The sequence below is a fragment of the Leopardus geoffroyi genome, chromosome C1 (assembly GCF_018350155.1).
Source record: "Leopardus geoffroyi isolate Oge1 chromosome C1, O.geoffroyi_Oge1_pat1.0, whole genome shotgun sequence".
Taxonomy (NCBI): domain Eukaryota; kingdom Metazoa; phylum Chordata; class Mammalia; order Carnivora; family Felidae; genus Leopardus; species Leopardus geoffroyi.
In genome coordinates, this window is record NC_059328.1 from 160,591,970 (window position 1) to 160,617,348 (window position 25,379).

At 36.3% G+C, this 25,379-nt stretch overlaps 1 protein-coding gene across 12 annotated transcripts in view; it reads left to right on the forward strand.

The window, feature by feature from the left end:
• The window catches only part of DYNC1I2 (dynein cytoplasmic 1 intermediate chain 2), a 58,806-nt gene extending 35,233 nt beyond the window's left edge, over window positions 1-23,573 (forward strand). For all 12 annotated transcript variants that reach the window (XM_045480192.1, XM_045480182.1, XM_045480186.1 and 9 more), the window contains 11 exons: window positions 54-149; window positions 362-524; window positions 648-747; window positions 1,276-1,401; window positions 2,290-2,436; window positions 2,810-2,923; window positions 3,202-3,335; window positions 4,213-4,357; window positions 19,078-19,218; window positions 21,055-21,180; window positions 22,920-23,573. In XM_045480192.1, the coding sequence (XP_045336148.1) occupies window positions 54-149; window positions 362-524; window positions 648-747; window positions 1,276-1,401; window positions 2,290-2,436; window positions 2,810-2,923; window positions 3,202-3,335; window positions 4,213-4,357; window positions 19,078-19,218; window positions 21,055-21,180; window positions 22,920-23,033 (1,406 nt within the window). In that variant the 3' untranslated portion in view covers window positions 23,034-23,573. The remainder of the gene's footprint in view (window positions 1-53; window positions 150-361; window positions 525-647; window positions 748-1,275; window positions 1,402-2,289; window positions 2,437-2,809; window positions 2,924-3,201; window positions 3,336-4,212; window positions 4,358-19,077; window positions 19,219-21,054; window positions 21,181-22,919) is intronic.
• The last annotated feature ends 1,806 nt before the right edge of the window (window positions 23,574-25,379 follow it).

Here is a 25,379-nt window from a genome sequence, read left to right on the forward strand (position 1 = left end):
AGTTCAGTTATTTTCATAGAAATAATTTTTGTGTTACTGCTCTGTGTTTTTAGATGAAGAGGAAGAAGATGACGTAGTGACTCCTAAACCACCTATTGAACCTGAAGAAGAGAAAACTTTAAAGAAAGATGAAGAAAATGATAGTAAAGGTATCTTAAAGAATTTAACTTTAAAAAATTTTGTTGATTCCAATGAAGATTTTTAAAATTCTTTATGTGTTAAGGTAGAATAAAATGCTCTAAATCGATGAGGCGAACCTAGTTGGAAAAAAAATGTGTGGCATTCACTGATCCAAACTGATAGTGAGTTGACGTGACTTGATGGACATAAATCAGACTTCAGGAAAACATTTGTTTTCCAGCTCCCCCTCATGAGCTGACTGAAGAAGAAAAGCAACAAATCTTACACTCGGAGGAGTTTTTAAGTTTCTTTGACCATTCCACAAGAATTGTAGAAAGAGCTCTTTCTGAGCAGATTAACATCTTCTTTGACTACAGCGGAAGAGATTTAGAAGACAAAGAAGGGTAATATTTAATTGCTAAAATTACGGCTTCAGCAACATTACTTTAAGATTACTTAAATTACTGTAAGATCAAGAGTGAGAAGTTATAACACCATCTTTTTTTGGGTTTTGTCTTTTTCTGTAGAGAGATTCAAGCCGGTGCTAAACTGTCATTAAATCGACAATTTTTTGATGAACGTTGGTCAAAACATCGTGTTGTTAGTTGTTTGGATTGGTCATCTCAGGTAAATTGTAACAGAATTGGTTACTGTTAACTCATTTCTGAATTAAAATTAATAGACACTTTTAATTATGGAAATGTAATTAAATCAATATATATCATTTAAGGTAATAATGGATGATGGTTCTAATGTTATCATATTAATTTTATTTTATATACTTTGGAAGAAAGGATTGGAAACATTATTTATATTTAAAACTCAAGATTGAATTTATGCCACAACCCAGGTTTACTGATTTCAGTTGCTCACTGAATCCTTTGGATAAAATTGCAGCATGTTTTAATAAAATGTTTTAACATTAACATTTAACATTTTATTAAATGTTTTAATGTTAAAACATTTTAAATAACTAATTGTAGTAACTTAAAGTTGTGTTAACATCCCATTGAGCATTAACTCTAGAGATATCTCTCTTGGGGAAATGTTAGGTATTTGTATTTGCAAAACAATTGATAAAAACAGTTGAGTAACTAAGAATGTGAGGCAATTCTTACGCATAGCATTTTTTTTCCCATTGATTCTTGTGAGCAGTATCCAGAGCTACTCGTGGCTTCCTATAATAACAATGAAGATGCTCCTCACGAGCCGGATGGTGTGGCCCTTGTATGGAATATGAAATACAAAAAAACTACCCCCGAATATGTGTTTCACTGCCAGGTAAGATGGTCTCTTAACAGTCTTCCCTAAGTTTAAGAATTCATTAATGAATTTAGACAAGTGCCTTTTTTCTTTTCTTGTCAACATGATGATTTCATTGGATTGGCATTTACTAAACCACCCCATATTTGCAAACAGATGTTAACAGAAAACTGAGGACTTCTCAGTTCAACATGATATGCCTTTTGTAGCTTTTCTGACATCTCTTATGTTTAATCACACCTAAAGTCCTTTGCAGTTGTGATTTTCTGTTATTGTGATTGATTGTTTAAAAGGAATCTTTTATAAAATGTCTTTTCTACAGGGAGTTTCTCAGGAACTTATTTGCTGAATATACAATTAGATGGTTGGCCCACTGAATTACTTATACATGGCCTGAGGAATTGGAACTAGATAGTTTTAACTAGAAACATATGTTTGAAGCAGGAAACAGATGCAGATTTTTTTAAAGTGGGTTTAGTGGAAGGTTAGCATTTGTAAGCCTTTTCTGGTTGCATAAGTTATAATCTTTTAATAATAATCATAATTCTGAAAAAAATGCTTAACTGAATGACAACTAACTTATACTCTGTTGTCAGATTGCTGTTAGAGGCTAATGGAGAGCCAGTTGTCTTTTGATTTAATACTGTAAGCACATGAAATAATTTTTTTGCTTTTTTTATAAATTGAACACATTTATGCAAATAATCATTACTTTTGACTTTTAAGCAAAAGCTATTCTAAAGGTATATTTTTATATTCCAAAATAAAATGAAAATTCTAAATAAATTTCTTTTTATAATCTCTAATACCTTATAATAAAAGGGAAGATGTTTTGGATATAGAATTATTTTTATAACAAGCTTCTTCCATTTGAACCTTAAGTATAAAAATCTTACTTATTTATAGTCAGCTGTGATGTCTGCTACGTTTGCAAAATTTCATCCAAATCTGGTTGTTGGTGGTACATATTCAGGCCAAATTGTGCTGTGGGATAACCGTAGCAATAAAAGAACTCCAGTGCAGAGAACTCCGCTGTCAGCTGCTGCACACACAGTAAGTAAAGAGCTTATTTCCACTAGACTCCTGTGCTGTTTCGCCATTAAATACTTAGTAGCGTCCATCAGAGTAGTCTCGGAGTGTGTTTCCTTTGATGTATGAGTTCCTTATCTAGCCACCAAGAATGAAGGCAGTTTTTTTTTGTTTTTTTTTTTTGTATTTTTGGAAATCTGTTTTATTAGAAACTCTTCTATCTTCTGAGACAACATTTTGTTTATCAACAGAATAGCATCAAACTTCACATTAAAAATATCATCAAGATAGGAGACTGTTTTGATGTGAAACAGAATACTTGTGATTATAGTGTAAAAACGGTTTCATTTCTTTGGTAAAATAATCCCAGAAAACTTCTTTTAACATCTTTCTTTAGCATCCTGTGTATTGTGTAAATGTTGTTGGAACACAAAATGCTCACAATCTGATTAGCATATCTACTGATGGAAAAATTTGTTCATGGAGTCTGGACATGCTTTCCCATCCACAGGTAGGTTAAACTTGGAAAACTGAAATTTTGAGACAAGTGTTATTTTTTAAGTCTGTACTGATCCCAGCTTATGTTTTTCATAAATGTTTTATAATAGTATTATAAGTTTATAAACTAAACATGTATTAAGTATAGTTGTATGTATACTTTATTTTCAAACCCGCGTCGTTTAAAGTACATTTCTGTAAGTATTATAGTAAAAGAATTGCTTTTAAACCGATTAAACTAGAAAATTAAAAATTGCAGGTTTATCATTTCCTCAATTTTCTTCTACGTAGGATAGCATGGAATTGGTTCATAAACAGTCAAAGGCAGTAGCTGTGACATCTATGTCCTTCCCTGTTGGAGATGTCAACAACTTTGTTGTTGGGAGTGAAGAAGGTTCCGTGTACACAGCATGCCGCCATGGCAGGTAAATCTAAACTGGAATTTATAGTTATTTTAATGTCTCCCTTTAATAATCTCATTAAAACAAGCTGCCCCCTGTTTAAATAGAAATTTGTCAGAGAGCCACTCATTATTTTTGACAAATTATATTTGAGTTCAGATATATAATATTAAAACTTATATACTTTTTTAAATAAAAGGTTATTTGGGATCATGATGTGTTCTGGATCTTAAGGATTGTGATGTGTTTTTGTATGTGTGCATGCGCTCACAGAAGTTAGCGGTAGGAAGTAGCTTTCAGCAATTGGAAATACAATATGCCCGTGCCACATACTGACCCTTAGAGTTGTAAATAAAATTTTCAGCCATTTTCCCATTTGATTTATTTGTACTTTGAGCTTTGGTTCATCTTCCTGATAATTGTATTATAATTGTATTGTAATGTCATGTACATATTTTAAATTGACTGGTATGTCTTCTGCTGTGCAGTTTGTTTTGAAAGTGTCTAGCTGTACCTTATCAGTTGCTTCCTTAAAAAAAATGGTGTCTAGGTTTCATCTCAAATACAGATGACCTTCACTTCAAAGCTTTTGATACAAAAGTACCCCGGATTTTCTGTCTTACGTATAGCATCCCTTTGTCTCTATTCCACCACCTTAGATTTTGAAGTCATGAGTTCTGCTGTCAACAGCATATATTTATGGTTCAACATGTACCAACTGCTTTAGTAGTGTTTTCAAATCTGAATAGTTACACTCAACATAAGTTACTCTGATGTGTTATGAACAGAATTAGGTTTGTTGAAATTATGTTAGAGTCTGACGTATAATCCTTAATAAGATGTATTTATAAGTGGTCTACTTACAAGAGATTTCCCTAACATTTTCACTCTTATGAAATAGCAAAGCTGGAATCAGTGAGATGTTTGAGGGACATCAAGGACCAATCACTGGTATCCATTGTCATGCAGCTGTTGGAGCAGTGGACTTCTCACATCTTTTTGTCACTTCATCATTTGACTGGACAGTAAAACTTTGGACAACTAAGGTATCTAAAAACTAAGGTATCAAGGCTCATTTGCTCAGGTTTCTGACACAAGGTGGTGCTCTAATTCTACATGGGAAAGATGAAAAGCTTTCTAGTAGCTTAGAATGATTCACTGATAGATGAAACCGGATAAGTTATACTGAACATGAGTGAGCTACTAGATGTTCTAGTTTTCATAAGTGTACTGGCAAATACATTAACCCACACACAATCAAAGACCAATTTTCCCACTTAAGGCTTTTTAGGCACAGAACTGTTTATCCTGAACTGAGTTGGGGAAGAAGCACCTGAGTATCTCTCATAGCACCTTACATAGCTGTGTATAGCCTGGCACAAAAGCCATCTATTTACTCTTGGGAGAGCTTTCTGGAGGCTGTAGTAGCTCACAGAGCTGTTAGAAAAATGGAGAAAACACAGCTAACTGACATACAATAAATCCTATAAAATAAGGCTATACAGGGGCGCCTGGATGGCTCAGTCAGTTAAGTGTCCGACTTTGGCTCAGGTCATGATCTCACGTCCCGTGAGTTCGAGCCCCACGTCGGGCTCTGTGCCGACAGCTCAGAGCCTGGAGCCTGCTTCAGATTCTGTGTCTCCCTCTCTGTCTGACCCTCCCCCGTTCATGCTCTGTCTCTCTCTGTCTCAAAAATAAATAAACATTAAAAAAATTTAAAAAATAAGACTATACATAACAAACTTGAATCATTAAAGAAGTATTGTGTGAAGAAGGCATGGATGAATATATATTTTTGTTTTCCACAATAAACACTTTAAATTGTTTTGGTGGTTTTTTTTTTTGTTTTGTTTTTTTTTAATTTAATTTTTTTTTTTTTCAACGTTTATTTATTTTTGGGACAGAGAGAGACAGAGCATGAATGGGGGAGGGGCAGAGAGAGAGGGAGACACAGAATCGGAAACAGGCTCCAGGCTCTGAGCCGTCAGCCCAGAGCCCGACGCGGGGCTCGAACTCACGGGCCGCGAGATCGTGACCTGGCTGAAGTCGGACGCTTAACTGACTGCGCCACCCAGGCGCCCCAAATTGTTTTGGTTTTAATAAGCTTCAGTTTTTTAAAAAAAAACCCACTGTGTTATTAAGTGCTTCCTAATCCTCTAGCAATTCCAGATAAATGTGACATCGTCCTGCTTCAGTGAAAGTCTCAAGGCAAATCCAAGTAAGGAATGTTACTTTTTGTGATAGGCCTTCTAGTTTCCTTTAACCCCATATTTAAAAAAAAATTTTTTTATTATTTAATGTTTATTTTTGAGAAAGAGATAGAGCGTGATTGGGGGAGGGGCAGAGAGAGGGAGACACAGAATCCAAAGCAGGCTCCAGGCTCTGAGCTGTCAGCACAGAGCCCGACATGGGGCTTGAACCCACAAACCGTGAGATCATGATCTGAGCTGAAGTTGGACACTCAACCTACTGAGCCACCCAGGCGTCCCTGATTTGCCCCCATGTTAAAACTAAGAAGTCTTGACTTTGCCATCTTTCTTTTCTGCAATATTACATTGTAGTTGGCAAAGCTGCACAATCAGAATATCAGATTCTATTTAAATCAAGTTAAATTTTAAGCTGTATTTTTCTCATGTTTCTATTTGCCTTATTCTAAATGTTGACGCTTTGAATAGTTTATTATGAGACAGTTTAGAGATCTTACTTCGTTCTTCAGTTTCTTTGAGGAAACCTAGTGGTCTTAAGAAGTGTTCTTTATTGTTAACAGTGAACTCATGTTTATATGTCAAATGCTGGCCTCAGAAAGCTGGGAAGGATTCACTGTTCACTCTTGTTCTTTCATGATCCTTTCTTTCAGTGTAAAATATGAAGTGAGTTAGAAAATTTTGCCTCTAAAAGCTTGCCTTTTAAATTTGAGCATTTTCTTGTTTGGCATTAACGAGTATAAAAATAGCACTTAAGGCTAATGAAGGAAACTTATAGAAAGGTACATAACACAGTGTCTAGCATGTAATAGGCACCTAGCACTGTTTAGTTTCTCTCCCCTTCATGAGGATCAGACAGAGCCTGAATGCTTTTAGTCAATCATTTGTTTGCTTTCTTGGGTTGTTCTTAAAAAAAAAAAAAAAATTTTTAATGAGATTTTTCAGTGGAAAAAGGTAGAGGAAGAAGAAGGTTCTTACAACCACAAGCAAAGAAATACATAGTTTAGCTAGTAAAACCAAAGCAAGATGCAGAATTGGAGAGATGAGGCCAATTATTTCAGTATAGGCTGCAGGCAGCTGTATAAGAAGCTAGATTTCTTAATGTGTTTTCACCTGAGTAGTCCTTCGTATAGACACGGGAGACATCACATCTTTGTTAGGTTGTTGCCCAGCTTCCTTTTTCAGTAATTGAAAAGAATCTTTTATAGATTTGTAGATTTAAATATTTCACAGGGCTTCAGTTGCCAGGTTTTTAGCTTTAAACTTAACAGCAGGGGGGCGCCTGGGTGGCGCAGTCGGTTAGGCGTCCGACTTCAGCCAGGTCACGATCTCGCGGTCCGTGAGTTCGAGCCCCGCGTCGGGCTCTGGGCTGATGGCTCAGAGCCTGGAGCCTGTTTCCGATTCTGTGTCTCCCTCTCTCTCTGCCCCTCCCCCGTTCATGCTCTGTCTCTCTCTGTCCCAAAAATGAATAAACGTTGAAAAAAAAAATTAAAAAAAAAAAATAAATAAATAAACTTAACAGCAGGACTGGGGGCGCCTGGGTGGCTTAGTCAGTTAAGTGTCCGACTCAATTTCAGTTCATGAGTTCAAGCCCTACATCGGGCTCTGGGTTGGCAGCACAGAGCCTGCTTGGGATTTTCTGTCTCTCTTCCTCTCCCCCTCTCATGCTGTCTTTGTCTCTCAGAAAATAAATAAACCTAAAACAAATTTTTTAAACTTAACAGCAGGACTGGAAAATGAAGAATTCCTCTTCATTGCCTAAACAAGAACAGAACGTATGTCTGTGATAGCAGACTGATTGATGCTTGCTTTTGTGGTGTTACACAGCTGGTTGATTGGTGGTTGGTATTTTTTTTGTTCTAGTATTTTGCTGTATTTCAACATAGAACTGCCTTCTGAATAAGAATGACAGGCAGGCATATCGGTTTCTTTGCTAATTGAGCTAGGCATTGCTTCCTTCTGTGAGCTTCATTTATTCATTCATCTGTGATACATATGTCTCCCCCCACCCACATACATATGACATACCTCTCCCGTATTAGTGACCAAAAGACTAGCCCACATTGAACAGGGTGTTTTTATACATGCTCAGGGGCCCTCTAAAACTTTACAGAAAAGTTATCTTTTATTCTAACTTTTCTGCACACAACTAATTCTAGTCTATGAAGAATAGAACAGCAACAATCTGAATAAATATTTTTTTATTTGATCATATCATGGCTTCCAGTATTCTTGTTTTAATCTTGGATTTATACTTCATCATTAATTGTATTATTGGTATTTACTGTCTCCCCTGTCAAAAAACCTGATAGAGCCTCTGTGCTCTCCAACACAATAGTTATAAATAATAGACAAGGTTTCTAAATAATCTCCTTAAAAACATTGTTACAGTTCCATTTTAAGCTTTGAAACCAGTATCTTCACATTCATGAATTTAACAAACTTTAAATGTTTTTCTTCTCTGCCTTGTAAGTCTGTTAAAAAAATCCCAGAAATCTCAATTTGACACTGCCTGAAATTTAGCTTAAAGTAAGCTACTTCTGGGGCACCTGGGTGGCTTAGTCTGTTAAGCGTCCAACTCTCAGGTCATGATCTCATGGTTTGTGGGTTCAAGCCCCGTGTTGGGCTCCATGTGTTCAGCGCGAAGCCTGCTTGGGATTCTCTCTCTCTCTCTCTCTCTCTCTCTCTCTCTCTCTCTCTCTCCCCGCCCTGCCCCTGTGCACACACACACTCTCTCTCTCTCTCAAAATAAATAATAAATTTTTTTAAAAGTACAAAAAAAAAAAAATAAACTATTTCTGTAGTCAGCTTCTGATTTTTGCCTGGTCAGGAATTTATAAGGCAGCAATAGTTCTGGGTCATCAAATTGTTTTCATGACTTTTTTTTTAATTCAGTTATTTTTAGTAAAGAAGATAAACAGAGGGAGATGATTTTCCACGTTTTGGTGAGGTTTGGTGAGCAAGACATTGCTTCTAATATATTTGGAAGACACTATTACCTTTTCAAAATGCCAAATTTGAAAGTTTACAACAGAAGTATTTGGCAGCCCTGAAAAATTGTGGGAACAATGTGTGAGGAATGAAACTTCTTGAAGGTAACCAGAGGATTCCGTAAGAGCTCAATTTAGGGGTAGACCTGGTAAATTAGCTTAATATTCTACCACATCTAACCATACTTGTTACATAATCACTCTTAAAATATAAGAATTACTTATTTGGGGGCCAAAATGTTTTCATGTATGCACAGTATATTCTAACCTCAGAACGCCTGTCAGAATTGTATTTACCAGTCATGGTTAAAATTATTAATGTGGGTAATTTCTTAGAATAGGTAGTTTTCAGACTTCGATAGTCCATCTACACCTTGAATTTTCACAATCTCTGATGTCTTAAATCCTCTTTTCTATTTTAAAAGCTTAATTATTTAACTCTCAGAGAATACCAGCCTTAAAATGGGGTTAAAGAGATTTTCCTAATGCTTGGAATAGCAACTGTGCACATGTTGAACAAGTTCAAATGAAAAAATGCTTTGAATTTGGATTGTTTCTTGGGGAAGGCTGTCCAACCATTAGGACCAGTCCTCCATGTTAGCATTACTATAGTAACTTGCTACTAGCCAGTGTCCAGCCTGCCCTTTGTATATTCAGAAACTTAGTCTTGTCAGTCTGCTAGAGTTGATTAGCCAGGGAGTGCTGACTGGAACTAACAAGCTTCTAAGACGCTGACATGGAGAGGATCAATTTATTAATTTACCAATGAGAAACGATTGCCAGAAGGCCCAGAGATGCTCATGCTGGCCTGACCAGCTCATTGTTTCCCTGTAGACAACCCACGTGGGAAGCCAAATTATAATCAGAAGATTGCTTAGTGAGCAAGGAATTGGAACAAAAGAAGTTTTCTAATTTGAATGTTTAATGGCATCAAGCAAAGATAGTGTGATTCATTCATTTTCATAGAGAGATAGCCTTGCCATGGGTGGTAGTTTTTAGAATCCATTGGCTGAGATTCTCTCCTGGACAATTGGGTACTGTCCTCATTTTTCTTTTAAGACTCTACTTTGTATTTCCATTGCTTTTAATAGACATTCCTTCTCAAAAAGTTTGTATCTTCAATAAGGCTATATAGGAAGATGTTTCTGATCTTGGAATTATTTGTTTTTAAAGAGATTTTGTTTATTTCTCTTCTTATCCAAGTGAGGGCATACTTAGTTCTCTGGAGAGCACTTACCTGTTATGTTCATAGATTTACTATAGGGACACTTTTGGTTATTAAGCTAGAACTCTCTCTATAGAAAAATATAGAATTACTATATTAGTTTCCTAAGGCTGCTGAAACAAATTGCCACAAACTGGGTGGCTTAAAACAACAGAAATTTATTATTTCACAGTTCTGGAGACTAGAAGTCCAAGATCAAGATGTTGGCAAGGTTGGTGACTTTTGGAGGCTTCTGAGGGAGAATCTGTTCCTGTGCTCCTTGCCTCTTTCCTAGCTTCTGGTGGTTGCCAGCAATCCTGGTGCTTCTTGGCTTGCAGCTGCATCACTCCAGTCTCTGCCTCTGTCGTTACATGGTATTCTCCCTGTTTGTCTCGGTGTCTCTGTCCAAATGTTTCTCTTTTAAGACAGCAGTTACGCTAGATTTGGGGCCCACTGTAATGCAGTATAGCCTCAGCTCAACCTGATTACATCTGCAAAGAACCTGTTTCCAAATATCATCACACTTAAAGGTTCCAGGCGGACATGAATTTGTAGGGGGAGAGAGAGAGAAACTATTCAACCCAATACATAATCGTAAAGAACTCAGAAAAAAAAAATATGGCTTCTCACTTGACCATACAGTGTTTATTCACACCACTGTACTATAATGAGCTACTTTTGCTTATTCGGATGCTACCTATCATTCAAAGAAGCTTGTTTTGATTCATTCTTTTGGCAGATGTGTTTGCAGACCTTTTATTTGTAATAATTTTACAGCTTCAGTGATCCTTTAGACGTTATTTAGTTAAGTGGGTCTCAGTTTGGGTCACATTAGAATAACCTGGGCAACTTTTAAAACTTTTAGTGCTAACCTTGGGATGCTTGGGTGGCTCAGTCAGTTGAGCATCTGACTCTTGATTTCGGCTCAGGTCATGATCCCACAGGGTCAAGGAACTGAGTCCCACATTGGGTTCTGCACTGATGGAGCCTGCTTAAGATTCTCTGTCTCCCTCTACCCTGCTCACACTCCCTGTCTCTCTCTTAAAAAAAAAACAAAAAGAACACTTTTAGTGCTCACTTGGCATGCTGAACTAATTAAATCAGAATATCTAAAGGGAGGAGCACCTGGGTGGCTCAGTTGGTTAAGCATCTGACTACAGCTCAGGTTGTGATCTCTCGGTTAGTGTGTTCAAGCCCCACATCAGGCTCTGTGCTGACAGCTCAGAGCCTGGAACCTGCTTTGGATTCTGTGTCTCCCTCTCTTTCTCTCTGCCCCTCCCCTACTAGTGCTTTGTCTCTCTCTCAAAAATAATAAACATTTAAAAAATTAATAAAAATATATCTAAGGGGGAGATCGGAACAACAGCGTATTTTTAAAAATTCTCCAGGGTTAAGGGGATTACAATGTATAGTCAAGGGTCAGAACCACTGATACAAAACCTTTGTCTTGTAAATAAGGAATTAGGGGCCTAGAATGATGAAGTGACTTTTCTAAAGTCTTAAAACTAGTTATTAGTAGCCCTGAGACAGTGATCTGGGTCTTGTACCCCTCTTCAATTCCTCCCTGCTGCCTCTCTGCCATTTAGGCAGAAGTCTTCAAGTTAAGAAAAAATGCTACCATTAAAATGTACTTTAAGTGATCCATTTGGGGTTTTAATTGACAGTTATATAAAATTATTATATTACAAAACAGTATTTGGTGTTAAGTACATGTTTTCTTTTTGAAAGGAAAAAATTGCTAGTCCTTGGATGACTGTTTTTAAAATTAAACTTGAAACAATTGTAAGAGGTCTATAATCGCATTTGAAAGATTTGAAACATGTTGCCATTTATTGTATTTTTATTTTTAATACAATCTTTTACCCAGTTGTACTGCTTCCTGCTTTTTTTTCTGGCTGCAGCATAGTGCACTGAATAGATGAAACATTTAATCTAAATCATTTCCTGAGATATTTACCAGTCTTCTTTTTCATTATAAACATGAATAGCTTTTAATCTAGTTTGCATACAACTTTTTTCATATTTTATAAAAATGGAATCATATAATATTTACTTATTTGTGTCTGGCTGCTTTTGCTTAACAGTATGTTTGTGAGATTAATTCATATTGTTTTTCTTCTCTTGGTTGTATACTATTCCATTGTGTAGGTATACCACAATTGGTCCATTCTACTGCTGATGGTTTTTGGGTTGATTCCAGTTTGGGGCTGTTATGAATAGTGTTGCTGTGAGCATAGTTGTAGATGTCTTTTGATGGACATAAGCAACCATTTCTCTTGGGCATATATGTAGGAGTGAAATACTTGGCCATAGGATATGCTTGCATTCTGCCTTAGTAGATACTGCCAAGCAATTTTCCAAAATAGTTTTACCAGTTTGTAATCCACTAGTAGCACATGAAAGTTCCCCCAGTTCTGCATCCTTGTCAACACTTAATATTTCTGCCTTTTTCCATTTTAATCATTCTGATGGGTGTAGTTGCATTGCATTGTGGTTTTAATATACATTATCTTGAGACTAATGAGATTAAGCACCTTTCATGTGGTTTTTGACCATTACATGAAGTGCCTGTTCAAGTCTTTTGCCCATTTTTCTATTGATATTCCCTTCTTTAGAACATTATGTAGACCAATATGTATTCTTACAGAGCTGAGCAAGTGAACATGTTTTGAACAATTTCTGTTTTAAATCTTTGATGGGACCACAAAATTGCTTGAAAATGGGATGTCCTTGGGGAAGTATACTATCACCTCAGGAGTAATATACCTTAGCATGGTGGTTCTTAATCGTGGTATGCATCAGAATCACTAGTGCAGCAACACCAGAAACACTGATGAAGTGTATGGAGTGAGGGGGGGGGGAAGGGGGGATGGGTTGCTGCATCTGGATTTTTAAAAAGCTCTGCAGATGATGGTGATGCCAGGCCTATGTTGAAAACCACTACCTGAGAGTGAGACTTCATTTATCATTGTTGCCTAAGAGATTTATAGGAAAATAGTGATCTTAAGAGGATAAAAAACTTATTAGTTTCTGTTTATACTTATAAAACTTTTAAGTTCTGTGAAAAATTTCTTAATTACAAGCAAACATTTTTAGATACTAAGATAGTCATGCTGTTGACATTTACTATGATATCTGAAATTTTTAAATATTTTTAAACTATTATGGAAAATTCCAAATAGATACAAGAGCAGAGAGAAGAGTATAATGAAGCCATACATTACCTAGCTTCCACAATTATCAACACATGACCAGTCTTGTTTGATTCATTCCCATGAACACTCCCTCCGTACGCCTGGATTTTAAAGCAAGCCCAGACATATTATTCCATCTATAATTATTCAGTATGTATCTCTAAAAAAGAAAGTCTTTAAAAAAGAAAGCCATGATGCTCTATATCACACCCCCAAAAATAAACAGTGATTTCTTAGTTTCATTAAATAGCCAATCAATGTTCAGTTAAAAAAATTTTTTTTTACCGTTTGTTTGCAGCAGGACCCAAATAAAGTCCATATATTTGCAGTTGATATGTCTTTTGAGCCCCTCTCTTAAGACAGGGCTTCCTTTCCCTCTCTTCTTACTTTATTGTTGTTGTTGAAGAAGAAACCAAGTTGGTTGTCCTGTTAAGAGTTTCTCACAGTCTGGATTTTGCATTCTTAGTGTATTATAGTTGTAGATTGTTCACGCTTCCGTAAAGTGAAGTTTACCCTCATGAGTCACTTGGTATATCCCTGTCCTTACTCTGATGTCTCCTCAGGGTTTTTTTTTTGTCATCTGAAGCTCATTCTGCAGTAGAGTGCTTGTGGATGTGCTTGTGGTTGCATTATTCCCAATTCATAATAGCCTGTCTTGTTAGAAAGGTCAGTTTGGCTATATATAAAATCCATGATTTAGTTTTTTGTTTGATTACCTTAAATGTTATTCAGTTGTCTTCTGGCAAAAAGTATTGTTGTCAAAAAGTCTGATGACAGTCTGATTTCCTTTTCCTTAATTGTGACCTGGTCTTACAAAACCTTTTTTTTCTTCTTCTTTTTCTTTAAAGGGTTGATTTTCCTAGATACAAAGGAGTACTCTTAAATATGTAGTTTCAAGCCGTCTTTTATTTTAGGAGAGTTCTCTTGAATTATTTTTCATACTTGTACTATATTATTGCTTTGGTTTTCTTCTTCAGTGGCTGCCTTTATAGGTGTATTTTTGTTAATTTTTGTCTGTCACTTTTTGAAAAATTCACTTTATCTCTTTTTTTTCTTTTTTTAATTAACAGCATTATTGAGATACAATTCAAATACCATAAAATTCACCCTTTTAAAGTGTACAATTCTTAGTGTATTCACAGAGATGTGCACTGTCATCACTGTCTAATTTTAGAACATTTTCAAATTTCAGAAAGAAACCTTATATAAATCCATTAGCAGTCATTCCTCATTTCCCTTCTCCAGCTCCTGGAAGTGACCTAATCTACTTTCTATTTCTGTGGAACTTCCTGTTACAGACATTTCATGGAAACGCAGTATGTGACTGGCTTCTTTCACTTCACATAGTATTTTCAAGATTCATCCATGTGTAGCATGTATCAATACTTCATTCCTTTTGCGGCCAAAAACTATCCCATTTTATGGATATACCACTTTTTGTTTTACCCATTCATTAGTTAATGGACATTTAGGTTGTTTCCACTTTTGGGCTGTTGTGAATAATGTTGCTGTGGACACTTGTGTACAAGTTTTTGTTGTGTACTATGTTTTCATTTCTCTTGGGTATATACTAGGAGTGAAATTGTTGGGTCATATGTTAACTCTAATTAGCATTTTGAGTAACAAGCTGTTTTTCAAAACAGCAGCACTAATTTATATTTCCACCAGCAATGTATGAGGGTTCTGATTTCTCACATCTTCACTAACACTTACTATTGTCTGTCCTTTTTATTAGAAGACATCCTAGTGTATGAAATGATATCTTATTGTGGTTTCGATTTGCATTTCTCTGATGGATAATGATGTTATGCCTCTTTTCAAGTGATTATTTGTTGTTTGTAGATCTTCCTTAGAGAAATGTTTGTTCAGATCCTTTACCCAGTTTTTGATTAGCTTATTTTCCTTTTTTATTAATGAGTTTAAAGAGTTCTAGATACAAGTCACCTATCAGATGTATGGTATCCAGATATTTTCCTCCATTGTATGTTGTCTTTTCACTTTCTTGAGGGTATTATTTGAAGCACAAGAGCATTTAATTTTGATATAGCCCAATTTATTGACTTTTTCTTTTGTTTTTTGTACTTTTGGTTTGGCGACTCCAAGGTCACAACAACTTAACTCCTATGCTTTTTCCTAAGAGTTATAGCCTTACCTCTTTATTTGGATATGTGATAACATTTTGAGTTACTTTCTTTTCTTCTTTTAAGTTTTAATTTTAATTCTAGTTAGATAACATGTAGTGTTAGATTAGTTAACATACAGTGTTATACTAATTTCAGATGTATGATATAGTGATTCAGCAATTCTATCCATCCCCTGGTGCTCATCACAACAAGTGTACTCCTTAATCCCCATCACCTGTTTAACCCATCCTCCTCCCCCCATACACCTCTCCTCTGGTGACCATCAGTTTGTCTTCTGTAGCTAAGAGTCTGTTTTTGGTATATCTCTTTCTCTCTCTTTTTATCTTCGCTTTGTTCCTTACATTCCACATTAGTGAAATCATATGATATTTGTCTTTCTCTGACTGATTTCGCTTAGCATTATACTCTCTAGCTCCATCCAAGTCATCGCAAATGGCAAGATTTCATTCTTTTTTATGACTGAATAATATTCCTCTGTGTGTGTGTGTGTGTGTGTGTGTGTGTGTGTGTGTGTGTGTATACCTTCTTTATCCATTTATCAGTCAATGGACACTTGGGCTGTTTCCATATCTTGGCTATTATAAATAATGCTGCTATAAACATAGGGGTGCATGTATCCCTGTGAATTAGTGGGGTTTTTTTTTCATTTTTTTTTTTTTAATGTTTGTTTATTTTTGAGAGGGAGAGAGACAGAGTGCAAGCAGGGGAGGGGCAGACACACACACACACACACACACACACACACACACACACACACAGAATCCCAAGCAGGCTCCAGGCTCTGAGCTATCAGCACAGAGCCCGACATGGGGCTCGAACTCACAAACTGCGAGACCATGACCTAGGCTGAAGTTGGGCTCTTAACCAACTGAGCCACCCAGGGGCCCCTGAATTAGTGTTTTTGTCTTTTCTGGATAAATAACCAGTAAAGTGATTGCTGGATCATAAGGTTACCTCTATTTTTAACTTTTTGAGAAATCTTCATACCATTTTCCATAGTGGCTGCACCAGTTGCTTTCCTACCAACAGTGCAAGAGGGTTCCTTTTTCTCCATATCCCCACCAACACCAGTTGTTTCTTACATTGTTGATTTTAGCCATTCTGATAGGTGTGAGGTGATATCTCACTGTAGTTTTGATTGCATTTCCCTGATGATAAGTGATGAGGAGCATCTTTTCATGTGTCTGTTGGCCATTTGGACATCTTCTTCAGAGACTTGTCTGTTCATGTCGAAGACTTATCTGTCTATTTTTAAATTGGATTATTTGGGTTTTGGGTGTTGAGTTGTATCAGTTCTTTATATATTTTGGATACTAACCCTTTATTGGATATGTCATCCCATTCCGTAGGCTGCCTTTTAGTTTTGTTGGTTGTTTCCTCTGCTGTGCAGAAGCTTTTTATTTTGAGGTAGTCTCAATAGTTTATTTTTGCCTTGGTTTCCCTTGCCTCAAGGGACCTATCTAGAAAAAAGTTGCTATAGTTGAGAAGTCAGAGAAGTTACTGCCTATACTCTTCTAGGATTTTTATGGTTTCAGGTCTCACATTTAGGTCTTTAATCCACTGTGACTTTATTTCTATGTATGGTGTAAGAAAGTGGTCCAGTTTCATTCTTTTGCCTGTAGCTGACCAGTTTTCCCAGCACCATTTGTTTAAGAGACTTTTTCTCATTGGGTGTTCTTTCCTGCTTTCTTGAAGATTAATTGACCATATAATTGTGGGTTTATTTGTGGAGTTTTTTTTCTCTTCTGTTCCCTTGATCTTGTGTCTGTTGTGGTGCAGTACCATACTGTTTTGATGACTACAGCTATGTAATATAACTTGAAGTCTGGAATTGTGATTACCTCCAGCTTTGCTTTTCTTTTTCAAAGTATCTTTAGCTATTTGGTGTCTTTTGTGGTTCCATATAAATTCTAGAAATTTTTGTTCTACTTCTGTGAAAAATGCTGTTGTATTTTGATAGGGATTGCATTGAGTGTATAGGTTGCTTTGGGTAGTAGAGACATTTTAACAATATTCTTCCAATTCTTGAGCATGGAATGTCTTTGCATTTCTTTGTGTCATCTTAAGTTTCTTTCATCAGTGTTCTGTAGTTTTCAGGGTATGGGTCTTTCATGTCTTTGGTTAAGTTTATTCCTAGATATGTCAATTATTTTTGGTGTAATTGTAAATGGGCTGTGTTCTTAATTTCTCTTTGTGCTGCTTCATTATTGGTGTATAGAAATACAACAGATTTCTGTACACTGATTTTGTATCCTCTGACTACTGAATTCATTTATCAGTTCTAGCAATTTTTGGGTGGCATTTTCCCCATTTTCTATATATAGTATCATGCTTTCTGCAAATAAAGTTTTACTTCTTCCTTACTGATTTGGATGCCTGTTATTTCTCTTTGTTGTCTGATTGCTGTGGCTACTAGTATATTTTGAGTTACTTTTTGTGTAGGGTACGAGAAAGGAGGGGTCCAACTTCATTCTTGTGCATGTGCATATTCATCTTGTACCCCCCAAAAAACATTCTTTTCCCATTTAATTGTCATGACACCATTATTGATGATCTGCTGCAATAACTTTGGGATTTGGCTAAGAACCTACCATTGTATTTATTTGTTTATTTATTTGTTTAATATAGAGAGAGAGCGTGCATGAGAGAGAGACAGAGACGGGGGTGGTGGCGGGGGGGGGGCGTGGTGTGGAGAGAATCCTAAGCAGGCTCTGCACTGTCAGCACAGAGCCTGATGCAGGGCTTGAACCAGAAACTGTGTGAGGTCATGACCTAGGCCAAAATCAAAAGAGTTGGGTGCTTCACTGACCAGGGCACCCAGACACCCCAACTAAGATTCTTTTTTGTTGCTTATTGTCTACTAGTGAACTGATTTTTTCTCTACTCTTGGGAGGGAGGGAATAGGCAAGGATAGCTTTTCTAGTTTCATAGTCTAGGTTAAAACTCTGTTGGGATGAGCACTGGGTGTTGTATGGAAACCAATTTGACAATAAATTTCATATTAAAAATAATAAAATAAATTTTAAAAATTAAAAAAAAACACCTCTCCTGTGTTTAAGTTTCATTTATTTAAGAAATCTTTACACCCACTGTGGGGTTTGATCTCACGACCTCGAGATCAAGAGTCTGTGCTCCTCCGATGCCCCTTTCTGCAAAGTGGATATTTACCTCTATGTGTCTGTCTATCTTGTACTTTCTGAGATGTATGTTTTATGTTTTTCTCTACCACTTTTATCTGAGCCTTGTCTTTCCTTTGTCCTACTGTGCTATATATGCCACAACTTTGATTCTTCTCCCAGCAGTTTCTCTTTGGTGAGATTTTGTCTTGAAAGAGAACTTTGGTTTGTTAATTTTGAGAGTTTATAGAACTCAGACTGCACCATTAGACCTTACTTACATCACATTGGAGTCTGCTTGCACTTATTTATAAATAGAATTGCGTTAAACTCCCTCCTAGTTTCTGCTGCGGTTCTCAGACTCCATGTGCTCCCCAGCACTATGCAGTGAGCATCCGCTGTCAACTGTGAGTCTCCTGTCTTCTGCTGTCTGGTCGTCAAAAGCCCCATGCCTTTCCACACTTCTTCTTGCAAGGATGCTGGTACCCTGTAGGTCTTGCAGTTGGCAGAGGTTTATTTCTACTCACATTTGGAGCTTTGTCTCCTGATTTTGTTGTACATATTGTCTGTGAATCTTTGGTTTTGCTATCCTCTTTGCTGTGTCTGGGTTTATGGGGAGATTTAGAGGAGGTTCAAAAAGTATACAGCCATTACTATCCTCTTCCCAGAATCCTCTCATGGTCAAGTGTTTTTGAAGTACATCCTGTTCCTTTTTTTTTTAAACAGTATGGTGTCTACAAGTTAAAAAGAAACTGCAATTCCATAGTTGATTCTTAGTTTATAACTCCAGGTAATTTTGTAGTGAAACAAATAAGAGGAACTTCTAGGCTGAGTTAAAGATCATAAAATGTTATTCATACCTATTAATGTATGTTGTATTTTGACTATGCTAAGAATCAACTTTTCCCTTTCAGAATAACAAGCCTTTGTATTCATTTGAAGATAATTCAGACTATGTTTATGATGTTATGTGGTCACCCACCCACCCAGCCCTGTTTGCTTGTGTGGATGGCATGGGGAGGCTGGATTTGTGGAATCTCAATAATGACACTGAGGTGAGCAGGATAATAACAAAAATTGCACTGAAAAATAGAAAATTGGAGATTTATTGAATAATTTGTGAAATTCTTTTTATCCCAAGGAATGTAAAAGGGCTCTGTGATTGTAGCTTCATCACAAAGCAACCAAATAAGCTTTGTACCCTAAATAATAAACAGCATGCTGTGCAGAATTGAAGGGAGAAATAATGTTGCCAAGAGCACTGGGGCATTTCCTTTTACTTCTGAAAAGCACTATCATGTCTGTAATGTCCTGGCAAAGTCTCATTCATAAGGCAACTGGGATATTTTTCATTCATAGACTACAAAGCAGATAGTTTCAGACTGTTGAAATATGTTAACCTTAATTCTGAATTTCTAAATTATCTCTTAGCCTGACAGAATTGTATATCATCCGTAAACATTGGTCTTAGCCTGACTTACTTAAATGAAAGAATGTATTTTGATGACTTGTTCCATAAAGGACTGAAAACAGGTTGTTACTGTTACTATAACACGAATACAGAAATCACCAAATTGCCTAATTACTATGCTAAAATCATGTACTGTCAATGAAATTTAACTGTAGCTATTATTTATATTAGCTATGTGTATTTTTACCAACTTAGAGATGTTCCTTGAGTTCTCTATTGCTACGTGGTGGTAAGAAGTAATATTTTACAGTTCTGTCAGAAGCAGTTATTGAGGGGAAAGTCTCCTGGTGCCTTCCCCCCGCATTCCACATTCTTCATATGTCTAGTGGCAGCTGTCCAAATTCCTTGAAGTAAAATAGTTGGTTATACAGGGCAATGAAGTTATGCATTGGAAATGTAGGAATACTTAACTATCCTAACTACTGGTCTAGTAGTTTGAGGAGGAACATTCAGATACTCCTAGGAAAAGGTGTTAAGCCCTGACTAGATGGTTGGGCTTACTATTACATTTGTAGTTACCTAGAATGGTATACTAAGTAATTGTATTTTTTTACTTTGGGTTTGGTGTTTGAGATTTGTGGTAATGCTTAAATTTGGATCTTTCCTATAATCATTACCTCAAAGAATATATCTAAATTATAATTTTTCTCTGTAACAGTTTTGGCATTCTAGGAGTTAAATTAATCACCTGGGGATGACTAGTGTCAATTAAAAGGATTATTTTTAATCAGATTTCAGAAATTTTATTGTGTCTCCAGTCTGAGCCAAACATTAAATGTTTGTTCCGTGTGTGGCAAATAAATCTCTCTTTCCTCAGCATAGGAGAGGTACAGTCAGATTCCAAGGGGCTGGTACCATTGTGTTGGTGCTATCTTCCTACTCGCTCCAGACAGTTCATGGGAACAAGAGCTTTGGAAAGACCCATACTGCACCTTCAGTATAAGCTGTTTCTAGGAACTGTGGATCAAATCACGGGTTTCAGCTGACAGAGTTGCAACCTACAAAAGTAATTTCTGTCCTCTAAAATTGAACCGTAATCTGTTTATGAGGGCTTTTGAAATTTCTTTAAAATGGGGTTTTGGCCGTCTGTTTTCAAACAGCTTGATTTCTTAAAAAAGTTAAAATAACACCAAAGAATCCTTTAATAAACAAAAGATCTTTCAAAATAATGTATCCAGTCGCGTGAGAATTTCTTATATAAGAACTTCAGTTATTTTCCCAGACCATTTTCAAGGATTGACTATAATGTCATTCATAAAGTATTACCGCATAGGAAGAAAGTTGGGAAAATTCTTTATCTATTTTCATCTTTGTTTTAAAAAATGTAGCCAGATTGAAAGAAAGAAGAGTTACTGCTTTACATGTTTATAGAAATCTTGATGAAACTTTTAACACTGCACTATATTTTAAATGACTTTAGGTGCCAACTGCCAGCATTTCTGTGGAAGGTAATCCTGCTCTTAATCGTGTAAGATGGACTCATTCTGGAAGAGAGATTGCTGTGGGTGATTCTGAAGGACAGATTGTCATATATGACGTGGGAGAGGTATGGGGCTCACTGCCTGTAATTTTGATACATCTGTTTAGCTTTCAGGGCATTGTAGTTATGGTATCTTTATGGCTAAAACTAGTGTTCAAGGTTCATGAATTGTATAAACTATATGGTTGTAAAGATGAAACTTTTTCCACCACAGAAGCAACTCTTGGAATTAATTTTCCTAAACTAGACGTTCTGTGTCCCCATGCAACAGATTTTGAGGATAATATCATACATTGGAAGTACCTTGTTTCTTGAGGCATAAATCACTAGAAATTAGAAATTCTTCAGGAAGAAGCAGAAATTTGGAGTCAAAGTTGAGTTTATAGACGTTGGGGCTTTCCAGAATTAAGTTCTTATTTTTCTGTATTTGTAGATTTGTTTGGGCCAGGTAGTAAAATGCCTTTTGAGGGGTGCCTGGGTGGCTCTGTCAGTTAAGCATCCAGCTCTTGAATTTGGCTCAGGTCATGATCTCACAGTTGTAACATAGAGCCCCTGCACTGGGCTCTGCACTAACAGCACAGAGCCTGCGTGGGATTCTCTCTCTCCCCCTCTCTCTGCCCTTCCCCTGCTTGTGCATGTGTACACTCTCTCTCAAGATAAATATTTTTAAAAAGTAGTATTACTCTTTTGAGAGTTACTTGATGACTGTGTGTAATGTGAACCTTGTTGCAAAGCCATTATCATTGAATCCAGTAGGATGAGTTGCATCTCTCTCATCTTTAGTACTTCGGTTGGCCATCCGCAATGTCCAGGGTGATTTCCTTCTTGTTAGTCCTGACTAGTGCCTTAGTCACTCTTGCTTTTGCTCTGCCTTTATGATTCGCCACCCCTCTGGACACCCTACAGTTTCTATCAATTGGATCTGGGCGGAGGTAGATTGAAGCATTTAGAATAACCAATTGAACTGTCCACACAGATGGAATTCCTGTCTTTCAGCACCAGTGTAGTAGTTACTAGCCACATATGGCTATTGAACACTTAAAATGTGACTGGTACAACTAAAGAACTGAATTTTAAATGTTATTTCATTTTAAGTAATTTAACTTAATTGCCACATGTGTCTGGTAGCACCATATTGGATATCACTATCCAATCTAATATGGTAGGTTAAGAAACAGGCACATTCATTTGCCACCCTGAGTGGTTTGTGTCCTCATATGGCAGTATCTGAATTCCTCCAATATTATGATGACAGTTATCAAAAAGTTTTGGTCCTTGGATGCTTCAGGGAAGCATTTTTTCCCCTTTTGCTGTTTGTACATCACTAAAGTGTTAAGAGATAACGTACCTTCTGATGAAGGGATTAAGATATCTAAAAAGGTTATCTTATGCTCCAAGCAAAAATAAATACTTATAAGAAACCCCTTTGAAGCATGCTTCAAAAACTATTTCCTATTAGGAATAGTGCAAGAAGTAAAAACTGTTAAGGAATTCCTCCCCACCAGCAAAATCCATGAGATAGTGCATGGGAGTTATATTTACAGAGCGTCATTGTTATTTTCTCTTGCACTGATGGTGGTAACAGCAAAATCATTTCTGAGGCTGTCACAACACACTTCACAAACATCATCTTTGTTTTGAAATGTATTGTAAAGCGTTGTTATAGTCCCTGTAATTATGGAAAGACCATTTAGGTCAATTATTACTTTTTAATGGAGAAATTATTTGAAAACAAACTGAAATACTGGGTAAGATGATCTTTTATTTCAGCGTACATTGAAAAAACATTGTTTTTCTTTTAACAGCAGATTGCTGTCCCCCGAAATGATGAATGGGCACGGTTTGGCCGAACGCTTGCAGAAATTAATGCAAACCGAGCTGATGCAGAGGAGGAAGCAGCTACCCGAATACCTGCTTAGCTCCTGACAGGGTGATATTGTAGCCTTAGTGGATTTGGGGAAGACTCTAAGTAGAACCTAAGCTATTTGCATGTTTCTATCTAAATGTTAATTAAAAGGAGATTTCGTGGATTAAACCATGGATTTAATGCAGCAAGCAAATCTTACAGTCTTACAAAAATGTCCCTTTTATATAACATGCATCTTGTTTTGGATTTGTGTCATTTTTAATACAGCCGATTGACTTTACAGATTGCAGCCTTTTCTGAATTCTTATACACAGGTGTATATTTGGTATTAGTTATTCTTTTGAATTCTTTTCAACTTATAACACTATATGCAGGTTATTTCTAAAGTACAGATTAAATAAGTTCTGCATATTTTTAAATAATCACAATTCCCTGTTCTACTGATAATGTTCTCACTAACCATAATATGTAAGAACGTTGTTTATTCTTAGCCAAAGCATGCATACATCTGCCCAAGTTCCATTCTGATGTCCTTTTTCTTCTTTATAATTCATGTGATAGCTATCTATAAATAAAAACAAATATGCTTTAACTTTTCAGATTTTTATTTTCACTTAGCCTTGCAGTTTTAACTTTTCCATCTCTTTTATAAAGTGTCTTTTTTTTTCCCCATATCTTTCTTTAAGCTCTTGTAAGCAGTCACCTCAAATCTCATAGTTTTATGTCTTTTTTTTTTTTTTTTTTTTTGAGAGAGAGAGACAGAGCATGGGCAGGGGGAGAGGCAGAGTGAGAAGGAGACCGAATCTGAAGCAGGCTCTAAGCTGTCAGCACAGAGCCCGACGTGGGGCTTGAACTCACAGACTGCGAGATCATGACCTGAGCTGAAGTCGGACACTTAACTGACTGAGCCACCCAGGCGCCCCACAGTTTGGTGTCTTAAATATTCCATACATTATACTGTAGATCTCTTAATGAATTGGACTGATGTTTAAATAACCTGTCAGTTAAAACATTTCTCCTAGGTTAACTTTTGCATTACTCCCCTACTTTCCATCTGAGATCTATTTAGTCTAAAGAATAAACAGAAAGCTGCCTCTTATTTTCACTGATTGAGATTGCTATGTATGTGAGCTTTCTGAGACTAAAACCTCCTTTGAGAGAAACTGATTTCATGGTTGCAGTAGTAGCTGTAAAGGAAAAGTGTTCAAGTGACGTTGTCATTGTATCAACTCCACATCTTGAAATCTGTTACCACACAACCTTGTGTAATAAGTCTGAAAGATAAGTGACAAATATCTAAGAATTAGTGTTGAAATCAACCAATTTCAGGATTAGAGGAAAGCATTATGATCAGATCTTTATTTTATCCACTTTAAATTGTCCATTTCCTTAATCCTGACCTCTTGTCTTTCTAAAGTTTACCTGTTGTTTATTCATCAGAACATGAACTAGGAAGGGAGAGTAGATAGCAGAATTTGAACATTTTTGTTTTGGTTTTATAATTCTAACTAAAATCTGTTGGAAGATAAATTTCCAAATACAGTAATAAAATTTCTGAACTATGAGTATCATATAGTGTAAGAAATAATCAACTAGGAATACTAGACTTAACTCTAGTTCTAGCTCTGGCACTCATGAGAAGTGTGATTTTAGCCAAGTCTTTCTGTCTGTTTGTATCTCATTCTTTTTATCTAGGAATAAAGCTTAGATTAGATGATTTTTAAATTTCCTTCCAGCTCTAAAATTATTAATTGTAATTACTTCAGGCAGTTCTCCATTTTAATATATTCTGTTTTCACAAATTAACACCCTAAAATTGCCTATAGCATACCAAAGATAAGTTGTTGTTTTTTTTATATTAGTAGGCAAACATCTCATGTTAGCTCATGGTAGCAGTGTCTTTGAGTCAGAAGTTCAATTTCAGCAGGATAACACTGTCTTTGTATAGAGAAATTCATGTAGTCACTGTAATAATTATGTTTTTTGCCATCAGTTTGTAAAAAGGACTAGAAAAAGGGAAAAACATCATTATGACTAGGGTTGGAAGTCACAAGATGTGGCAAATCAGATGCTCTTTGGGCTCCAGTTGATGTGTTCAGTTGCGAAAGAATAAAGTTGGTAAGTAAAATACTTAGCACGAGAGATTGTGCTTTTGAGGAATATCTTCTCTCCCTCTCCCCGCAAAAATGCAATGGAGACCTTTGCCCATTTAACTTTAGTCTACATTTTTAGGAATACAGGAATTTAATGGGAGGAACTGCCTTTTGAGGTTGATTGTATGACAGGAAAAAAGTAAGTACTAAGACTGTCAATATTGATGTAGAATCTTCTGACAGATCAAGCTGACTAGAAGAGTAGAGCTCTTTACTCTTTTACAAATGAAAACCTTAAAATTTTC